This window comes from Sesamum indicum, linkage group LG8 (assembly GCF_000512975.1).
Source record: "Sesamum indicum cultivar Zhongzhi No. 13 linkage group LG8, S_indicum_v1.0, whole genome shotgun sequence".
Lineage (NCBI taxonomy): Eukaryota > Viridiplantae > Streptophyta > Magnoliopsida > Lamiales > Pedaliaceae > Sesamum > Sesamum indicum.
Genome location: NC_026152.1, coordinates 18,958,613 through 18,968,806, shown reverse-complemented (window position 1 = coordinate 18,968,806; position 10,194 = coordinate 18,958,613). Strand labels below are relative to the sequence as shown.

Below are 10,194 nucleotides of genomic sequence, written 5' to 3'. Positions count from 1 at the left end.
CGTGGATTACAGCCTAGGGTCAGCATTTGCAGAGCTCGGCCTCTCGCCGCTGGCGGGTTCCACGGGAATCCAACTCTTGAACTTGATGACAAATTGACTGTAGAAATCGCGTCAAGGGTCTTTCAGGTCGTAAGAAGCAGGAGTGCAGGGAAATGGTTAGTAGGATTTGCTTTACATAAGAAAATTATAATATGTTTATGTTAAATTGTTTGAAAAGATTTGAAGGAATTAAATTGCGTATTATTCTTTTTATTGGGTTCATAAAGTTAAATTCGAAAGGAAGAATTTAAAGTAATTACGAGTAAAACAAATTTTAAAGTAATTATAATAAATTAAATTTCAAGAATTGCATAAACAAGAACCAAATTGAAATATTTCTTAAGTACTAAACATATGATATTATCATCAAGACATTTTTATTGATTTGTAGCAGCAACACGGCCCTTTAATTGATTTGTGAATGCGCTAGGATTTGAAATAGAAAATTCATCTGGAAAGGGTTGCCAACCATATGTTAAGAGCATAAATGAAAACTGAAAAAGGAGTTATAGTCAAGAGATGATTCTAATTGTAATTTACATAGTCAAAAGAGATGGCCTTACGCCTTGCAGACTATCCACAATAGGGCACAAAACCGTTTTACTATTGCTCATACCCATCAAAAGTAACATATACACTACGGCTATGAGTAGTATGAACAAGCACCATCGACCGTTCCGACTACTCCCCCACCTTCATTGAGGCAAACCATCAAACACTAATCGTCACACTCCTCCTCACCGTCATTCCCCTCATATCCACCCCCCATCACACAGATTTTATCCCAAACACCTTTCTCCACCGGCAGAACCGACAGCCTCGGCTGCCTGAACAGCGAGAATTCCACCCCCTCCAACTCCTCCTTCATCTGCGCCAGCCCCACCGCCGTCTTCATCTCCCCCACGGCCTTCACGTCCACCGCACCGCCACCCTCCTCGTACCACTCCCGCACCACCTCAACCACCCCCACTACGCGGCGGGATTTCGCACCCGAATGATAGAAGAAACACAGGTCTCCCACGCCCATGCCCTTCATGTACTTCTGCGCTTGCTTGTTTCTCACCCCGTCCCATTTCGACAACCCCCCGTTGGCAGCTTGATCGTCCCACGACCACTCCCCCGGCTCTGTTTTGAGTAGCCAGTAATTTTTCTCCTTTCCCATTTTTCCACTTCTCTCTTTCTTGTGTGTAGTAATTTTTGTTTCTGTTATCGACATTTAAGGGGAGGGGAAGGTGTTACGGCGGGAAGCACATTCGTTCTGTTCATTGTTTTTGGCGCCAAAAATTAATCACATTTGTCATTTCATCAGTATGTACATCATGAGCAAGAACACGCGCGTACGAATCCCAGTTTATATATTTAAACTAACAAAGTAAATGATATAGTAATAAATAATAATGATGATGATTACATACACACACCCAATCCTCAGAATTCCCATCCAATCCATACATTGAAACATTTTGCAAACAACTGTAGAAGTAATTAATTGACGCCCTCCCTTCAAAGCTGGATTTTTTCGTAGAGGACACAAATGCAATATATAAATACATAGATAAGCAAAGCTTATGACGACAAACACAGGATATATGTATGAACAATTTTCACATGGAACATCTTGCGGGCGTCATGGCTGCCTCTGCTTCTGTGTATAGATGTAATCAAGTTGAGCTTCCAGCGTTCTTCTCATCATGCACTCGTCTTCTCCCAGCCCCACGCATTTATCCCGATCCATCACCACCCTCTGTGCTTCGTTGTGATCCTAATAACACCACCACCACCACTAACATCAACAAATATCCCAAATATAGTATTATATATATAGTGCATAAATTTGCATGCAATACATGTGTGTGTGTGTGTGTGTGTGTGATACTCACAGCGCGTTGAGTCTCCATGGGAGTGACGTCGTGGAAGGCGGGACCAGGGCGGGCGGGGCCGGGGCCGGGGCGGGCTAGGACATGAGAGAATGCTAGAAGTAGGAGAGTGGTGGTGAAAAGGGTACCGGTGGCCATGGCCATGTTAATTACTCTTCAATTCTGCGGTTTCAATTGAAGCTGTGGAGGATGAAGTTTTGTGTTTTATAGGAGGAGGAAGGTGGATGAGATGATGATATGTGATTATGAAGCGATGGTGGAGAGGATTCAGCTAAAGGACGGACGGCAGGAGTCGTATTAGAGTGACTACATAAATGGTCGGCCCTTGTTTTCATGTGGATCTATGTTTAGGCAAAGGAAACCAATCTAGACCAAATCTAGAAACACACCACATTTGGCGTCATCAATTTCGCTCAATTTCTTTCTAAACCTTCTTATCTAAATCAAATTTATCTCATATTATATATATATAAAGTATGATCGATCATTTTTTTTTAACATTAATGTTACTTTTCAACATGAAGTTGGCTTATTGCTGATTTGCTGTGAAGAAGTCATTAGATCAAAAAATATACATCATTTTTCGTTTATTTTCATTATTATTTTGAAGAATTGAGATTCTGAAAACTACCTTTTAGCAAGTTAACGCTACATAATTATACTTAATTTGGTCTATATTTACATAAGAACTATTATAATGGACACATGATATAACAACGTACTTGGTTTACAGTTTAGGAAAAATGACCAATCACAAAACAGATATGATCTATAATTGAATTGATTCAGCCGAACCAAGTCTGGGCAAAAAATTTCTGTAATAATGTTGATTCCTAAAACAAATAAAGTGAAGGAAAAAGTCCTTTTTCCAATTTTTTTTTTCATAAACAAAATATAATGAAAGAAAAAACATGCCCTGAATTAAAATTCTGGGGGAAAAAACAATAATCAGTGATGACTTCCATGGTTTCTGGTCTTTGTCATTGTAGGAAAACCTTCAGAGAAAGGCTTACAATTTATAACAATCTTGACGTTGTAATAATAGAGTGAAATTCAAGCATCTACATACATATATATACATATTTCCACTACACTTACAGATCGCCCCTGAAAAATGGGGCGCCAAAAAATGAACTGGAGAAGGTTCCTCCTCCATTGGGGAAAAGAGTGAGGAAGCATATCAAGAAGAGCACACACCCCCAAGCAAACCGGTCGTCTCCCAATGGGGTGATCTCGTTCTTTGCAGGGATCTCCTCTCCCCCTCGGAAGAATGTTGCAAAGAGTCCCCATGCCAAGCAGAGTACGCTTCCACTTAGGCCACCGATGCCTAGCAGCAGTGAAGTAGCGAAAGATAATAAAGTGGCGGTGCTTCTTCCGAACATAGCTTGGGCGATGCGGCCTCCTTCGAGTCTTCCACATGGGAGCAAGTTCAAAGAAGTCACAACCATGCCTGTTGCAGAAAACATCAGTGTTTATCTAGTTGAGTGTTGTTTTTAACGCGAATGGAAGGCATAAAGGAACGAGAATCATGCTCCTGCGCAGCTGTCAGGGTCGGTTCTTTGATTTTTGACTTAGATTTATGATACAAATGCAAGCAAATATTACGCAAGTTTCTGATCAAGAAGAAGTTGTTTGTGGAGAGGAAGAAACAAATAACAAGGATGTGCTCTGGCTTCATTTAGATACTAACCTAGCAGTCCAGCAAAAGCAAGGGGATCAACAGGGACGCCAACACCTTCAACTGCATACGGCAGCACATTGCCAAGATCGTCTGTGTATGGTCCAATCACATATTGGATAAAGGAAAGAAGGGGATTATTGTAAAAGAACTGAGGCCTTATGTACCTGAATGAAAAAAGTAGAATTGACATTGGTACGAAGAGAAAGAAATACACAGGCAAGAGACACGATCAAACAAAGGCACAAGATTGCTTACAGTGCATTGTCGCCCCCATTAAAACTGCCATCAGCTATAAAAGCAGCAACAGCAAGGACCAATGATGTCAGATATGCACTGGCTGTTCGTGCCACAGGAATATCAAACAGAGCCTTCTTGTTTGGCAGCAAAGACTCGTAGTTATTCATAACACCAAGGCATCCAGTCCAGTTTGATGGAACTAGGAAGGAAGGACTGAGTTTGACACCATAACGTGCTGCAGTTACTCTTGTTGCTATCTACAAGACAGTAAACGGAAATAGAAATTAACAAATGAAATGTTTGATTCAAACTATCAAGCTGGTGCAGAATCCAACTGATATGCACAGAGAAGAACAAACAATTAACTCAAGACATCATAACTAGAAGAGCCAATTTAAGAACCAAAAGTTTGAGAAACTAGCGTGGTAGCTACCTCAGAGACTGCCAAAATGGTCAAGAATCCACCAAACAGAGGTGCGACATCAGCCAGGTAGTCATCAATGGTTGCATTAGGCTTGAGGAAGAAGCCACTCGTCAAAGCAATTGTCCCAAAAGTCGTAATGCACAACGCTACTGCACTAACATAACCCCAAGGAGTACTTAGTTTCATAGACTCGAACTGAAGATCCATCTCAGTCTTTGGTTGCACCACGCATGCCTTAGAAATTAGCAACAGCCCAAATTAAGTGTCAAGACAGTGAGAGAATATCAGATTTAAAATTTTAAAACTAATCAAACAAAGAAGTAATGTGCAGTACTGGTAATTGACTGATTCATAAGCTAGTCTCCAAATACCTGCTTTGTGATCTCATCAGTTTTCTCTTCCATAAACCATACCACCACCTCTCTTCCTGCAGCTTCTGATAACTTCTTCTCCAATTTAGGTATCACTTCTTCTATTGGTTTCCTCAAATTTCCAATAAAGATTCCACCATCTCCAAATCTCCTGACGTCCGTCGCGAAGAATGAATCAAACCCGAAACAGCTCTTCAACTGCAATTCAGAATATACCAAAACAGGAGCATATATTTAATACTTTATACATAAACAAAGTAATCTAAGTTGATCACTAGAAAATTCAGATCAAACTTGGAAAGAATGCATACAGTCAATTAAGAAAAAACAAAATTTCAGTGACTACCTTGTTAAGATCAAGAGCCTTGAAAGTCTCCTCTGCTTTCTCCAACCTCTCTTTCTCTCTGGACAAATTGTCACGAACCAAATTGTTAAAGAAACCAATAATTGGATTGTCACTTCTCTCCCGATCAAGCTGCTTGAGCTTCCTATCAGCCCTTTTCTTCTCAAGTTTTATAGCAGCCTCAATAGAAGGATTCCCCATGAAGTTCTTGAACTCATCATCACTCTTCCAATCCATTTCTTGCAGCTTTTCTTTCTCCTTCTCCTCAGACTCATCACCCTCGCTCTTAGAACTACTCAACCCATCTCCTATATGCAAATCTTTCTTCTCATTCACATCAGTTTTCCGCTCCTCAACGGCCAAAGAAGAGGAAGAGGGCTCATTTGAATTCTCAGCCTTAACACAAAAATTCAATCTTTTGCAAGAAAACTTGGTTCTCTCCCCAAACCGATGTCTGCTAAAGGAAGAGTAAGAAGACAAAGATGATAGAGAAAGTGGGTTTTTGTCGAGAGCCCGTGACGAAGAAGGACATGGCACAGAAGTAAAGAGAGCGGCAGCCATTGGAATGTAAAGGAAACTGCTGGAGTCGTGACTGTGAGTCCATGGTGTGATCGGGCCTTTTTAGAGAAGAGCGGCATATGTCTAGAAATTTGGAGGAGTTTCTGGAGAGAATAGGTGTCACTGGAGTTGAAGGTAGTGACAAGGTGAACAGAGAAAGATGAACAATCCAACTCAAAATCAAGGGAAAAACATGAACATTTGTGTGGCGGAGGAATTGTTTTAGGGGTCTTGATTTGATTGAGACGTGAACTCTGGTGGGACTTGGATTTCCAGAAACTGCAGACCAGGTGACCGGATTCATGCAATTTCTAATAGCTATGTTATACTTTTGATATCATAATTTACGTATTTAATATATTTAATTTTATAAAATAAATATTATAATCTTTTTTATTTTATTGGTAAAAATTATAACACATTTAATTTCAAATGTTATTCTTTTTGTTTTTTGTTTTGATAAATTATATAGTAATTTTTTAATATCAGATTTAATTCGATAAATAATATTTAACATTTATTTAAATTACAAATACATTACTTTATATGATGTTAGTGCAACATATTTCGAACGGTGTAACTGTGGATTTTCATCCCTCAACGAAGACGCACTTATTATTACATTATCATGATTACAATTCAAAAAATATACTTATAGTTTTATAAAGATACGTAATATTAAAATTATCAATATAATTTATTATTTTTTATCGTTGTTTATTGTATGAATTTTGTATGCTACTTTAGTAATAATTAAAAAAATATGAAACCATACTTATTGTCAATAAAAATAATTAAGTATATTATATATCTGAATAAATTTATTTTTTTAAATGATAATTATTTTAATATTTAAAAAAAAAAATAGAGCAATAGATAAGTGAAATAAGTGAAGGGATATAGTTCAATGGGGCAAACTGTAATTTACGCCAATTTTCTTGCCCTCGCTCACTCAGACGATGGAGTATAAATACGGCTAACCGACCTTCTTCTCCTTCTCCATCTACGTTATAAACCCTTTTTCTTCCGCGTTTCATCTCCTTCCGACGCGAAGCCATGAAGCTCAGATTGAGATCATTCGAATCCAAAGAAACCCTAAAAATTGAAGCCCCAAATTCATGTTCTCTCCCCCAACTCAAGCAAATTGTCTCCCAAGCCCTCCCCAATTCATCTTCTCCCGCTTCAATTCGCCTGTCTCTTAATCGGAAAGACGAGCTCCAATCCGATGGCGGCGAATCCCTCCACTCCCTCGGCATCGCCGCTGGTGACCTGATTTTTTACTCTATCGAAGAGGGTGTGAGTTCGAATTCCGAAAATAGCATTCCCCCGGAAGCCGATTCTAATTCGGAACCAGGCTTCAAGGATTCTGAGGGTTCGACGAGCTTGACTGCCCAAAATACGCTTCCCGAGGCTCAGAGTTCCGATTGTGTGATTCCGGATTCGCAGAAAGAGAAAATCCTGGATAGGGTTTCCGAGATGGGGGTAATTGTGGATGACATGGAAGTTGATGATGAAGATAATGAAAATAGTTGTGATGGGTTGTTAGCGGAGGTTGTTGGCAAGTCGTTTTCTGTGCCTGGTTTTTTGAGAAAAGTGTTCATGGAAGAATTGGGTGATGACTGCGGACGCAATCACAAGTTGATCGTTATTGCAGTTCACGCTGTTATGTTAGAGTCCGGTTTTGTGGGTTTTGATAAGAATGCAAATGTGGTTGTTCGTGGTTTTCAGTTTCGTAATGAGTGGCCGGCGGGTTTGTTCAGGGTGTCTTTCTTTTACACTCTACCACAAAGTCCTAGTGTTGCTCATGGGGAGGTGAATAAGAGTGTCGTATTGAAATTTCAGAGTTTAGGAAAATTCATTAATGTTTATGGAACTTTAGGCAATGGATCAGAGAAGAGAGGCACTTATTGGGTGCAATTGAATGAGGATGAATTGGTTCCTTTTCTGAACGTTGTATGGGCAAATTGTGGTATAACAGATAATATTAGTGGAAAAGATGGAAGCATTTCAGGTACATCTCCAGAGAAAGAGGTGTTCAAATTTTGGAGGACTGTGAAGGATCAACTTGCATTACCTTTGCTGATTGATTTATGTGAAGAGGCTGGTCTGGAGCTTCCTCCTTGCTTTATGCGGCTACCAACTGATCTTAAGTTGAAAATTTTGGAGTGCCTGCCTGGTGTTGACGTGGCTAAAGTGAGTTGTGTGTGCTCAGAACTGCGGTATTTGGGGTCAAGTGATGACTTATGGAAGCTAAAATTTGCTGAGGAGTTCGGCAATGAGAGAAAGGAGGCACAAGGGGGTTGGAAAAAAGCCTTTGCCAGGGTGGTGTTGGATTGGCGGAAGAGCAGGAAGCGTGCAGGCAGGGTTAGAGCCTCACCCTATAGGCCTCTTCCTTTTCCTCCTCCATTTAGGAGAGGTTATGACATGCCTATTGGAGTTCCACTGGTACCGCACATTGTAGGCGGCGAATATGATATTGCACCTGCAATTGGGCATGATGTACACACTATGCTCCACGGCTCAGTAAACCGTCCAATGCGGAAATTTTCACCGTGCTGTAATTTAGGGGTTCGTGGTGGTAGGTTTATTTAAGTGTGGTGTTACTACTTTAGGGATATGTTTATCATACTATGTATATTGGCTTATAATAATCTGCGAACAGCAAGTTATATATACTTTTTGTGCTTGGGTTGTCGCATCTATTTGTTTCCTCACGTGTTCAGTTTTATATAACATTGAGTTTGGTTATGTTATCCTAATACCATTGCAGTATGTGTTATCTCTCTTCTTGGTAATCCATATGCTTTTATCCATTGTAACATTGTGAGATCAACTTCAACAATCATATATTGTTACAAACTGAGGCCGTAAGTCACAGTGCCGCACTTAAAAGGTGGTCTCCACTTGTGTTATTTGATGTTGATAAAGGATGGCGACCAAGTGTGGAAACTATCTTCTACAATACAGTTTGTCCCTGTATTGGCAGCATGACAGACTCTGCGCTTGGAAGCACAGATGGCTGCTTAAGCAAACCAAGGCTTGGAAGTCTTTACCAGAGGAGTCTCTCAGCTGTTGGAGTGGTCAGGCTCAGCTTAAGCACACCAATCGTTTGAAAAAAATATGAATAGAGTATGAAAACATTAAATTATTTGCATGAAATTTTTATTGTATCAAGTAATTTGATCCAAATTGTTTGATATTCTCGATCTATATAAAAAGACAACACGACATGCTGTGCTAGATTAGATATTTTTCTTTCACTTGCATCACGCGTAGTTAGGTCCTAGATGAATCCTAATTTATAGGATCAACTACTTGCTCTGATCACCATTTTTTTACCCAAATCAGCCCCTAATGGGGCGGGTTCAGGACGAGGTGCAAAGCTGGCCACTCCTGGTACTTACTCCTGATTCTAACGTGCTTCAGTTTAGGTTACGCCATATATATTTTTATTTGGTTAGTTTTAGCTATTTTTAACCATAGCTATTGATGAGGAAAAATGGAATAATAGAATTTTTAATACGAAGATGAGGTGGGTCTAGAAGTATAGAGAGGTTGCCACAAAGACACAGAGATAGAAAGAGGTGACCGGAGGAAATGGGCCCAGAAGGTACAAGGAAGACGACCTTCAATTTATTACTTACAATCATTTAATGGTGTAATCTTATAGTTATTTAGATGATCAAAATCCAGGATGGGAATGACTTGTTTTTATCAATCAAATGAACAAACATTAATAGTGGTGAATATTTGAGTAGACGTAACATAATATGTATAGATATGTCTGGCAATAATACTGCACTTGTGGGAGAACATAAAATAAGTATTTCATTATAGATTTTTGTTGTCTAGAAAAGCAAAAAGGTGGTGGTGTACAACTGCCCAAGACGGAGAACAGTATAAGACTAAGAGCTCCCTTTACCACTTCCGTCCTCAAAATTTCGTAAATTCTCATTATAGTCCCAACAATAGTTACGAAATTATTCTCCGCCGTCTCAATGCACTGAGACACTGCGAGTGGCCGAGAAGACAAACCCCATGGCGGGCACCGCCCTCGCTTTCCATCTTCAGCCTCTGTCCTCTAATTTTCGAATATTATCTCAGTATTCTTCTCATCTCCCCATCACCACTGTGGACTGGCGCTGCCGCACAACCACCCCTCTTCTTCGTCTCGAGGTCAACATCTATCCTGAAGTGATAATCTCAAGTGTCTTTTTGTGGCAATTTAATGAGTAATTGGTCTGTGATTTTTGCAGAGAGGCCTGAATTCGGACTACCGAGCTCGCGCGTGGGGTGCGAATCCTCGAAGTGGTATGGTGATGGGTGATTATGGGGATGATGTCGATGAAGATGATGATGATGAAGAAGAAGAAGAAGAAGAGGAAGATAGGAGCTTGGACCTCTTGATTAGGTTTGTGGAGAATGTGTTCAGAAAGGTGTCCAGAAAAGCACGCAAGGCCGTTAAATCTGTTCTGCCCGTCCCCATATCCACCAAATTGGTACGACTAGTTGATCAACTAATTAGCTTCTGAGTTAGATTATTTTTAGTCATTGCATCATATGTAGTGGAACTGGCCTCCTTTCTGCTTTGATTTCTAATTTTTAGTTCAATTTGGAGAGGAGAGATGCTACAAGGGCAGAAGAGCGGAGGTTTTCATTCTTGG

At 40.0% G+C, this 10,194-nt stretch overlaps 6 protein-coding genes across 6 annotated transcripts in view; 2 read left to right on the top strand and 4 right to left on the bottom strand.

Moving 5' to 3' along the window:
* LOC105169358 (ribosomal RNA small subunit methyltransferase E) overlaps positions 1–171 on the bottom strand; it is a gene marked incomplete in the record, with an annotated part of 2,652 nt that extends 2,481 nt beyond the window's left edge. Inside the window, 1 exon segment of the mRNA XM_011089745.2 lies at positions 1–171. Within this exon segment, the coding sequence (XP_011088047.1) occupies positions 1–26 (26 nt within the window).
* Positions 77–1,357, bottom strand: LOC105169356 (thymocyte nuclear protein 1). Its single transcript, XM_011089744.2, has one exon. It carries the CDS (start codon positions 1,253–1,255, stop codon positions 758–760), a length of 498 nt encoding a protein of 165 aa, XP_011088046.1. The 5' UTR covers positions 1,256–1,357; the 3' UTR covers positions 77–757.
* Positions 1,413–2,231, bottom strand: LOC105169355 (phytosulfokines-like). The gene is made up of 2 exons (XM_011089743.2): positions 1,920–2,231; positions 1,413–1,801 (listed from the first exon to the last, which is right to left on the bottom strand). Exons 1-2 carry the CDS (start codon positions 2,058–2,060, stop codon positions 1,667–1,669), a joined length of 276 nt encoding a protein of 91 aa, XP_011088045.1. The 5' UTR covers positions 2,061–2,231; the 3' UTR covers positions 1,413–1,666.
* LOC105169354 (probable zinc metallopeptidase EGY3, chloroplastic) lies at positions 2,869–5,444 on the bottom strand (the record flags this gene model as incomplete). The annotated part of the gene is given in 6 exon segments (XM_011089742.2): positions 2,869–3,366; positions 3,607–3,761; positions 3,853–4,091; positions 4,268–4,492; positions 4,630–4,827; positions 4,976–5,444. Coding segments are annotated over 6 exon segments (1,642 nt in total), but the record flags the coding sequence as incomplete, so codon positions are not given.
* Positions 6,515–8,302, top strand: LOC105169353 (F-box protein SKIP22-like). Its single transcript, XM_011089741.2, has one exon. It carries the CDS (start codon positions 6,587–6,589, stop codon positions 8,120–8,122), a length of 1,536 nt encoding a protein of 511 aa, XP_011088043.1. The 5' UTR covers positions 6,515–6,586; the 3' UTR covers positions 8,123–8,302.
* Positions 9,358–10,194, top strand: part of LOC105169352 — a 3,565-nt gene continuing 2,728 nt past the window's right edge. The window contains exons 1-2 of the mRNA XM_011089739.2: positions 9,358–9,706; positions 9,787–10,029. Coding sequence (XP_011088041.1) covers positions 9,569–9,706; positions 9,787–10,029 — 381 coding nt within the window. The 5' untranslated portion in view covers positions 9,358–9,568. The remainder of the gene's footprint in view (positions 9,707–9,786; positions 10,030–10,194) is intronic.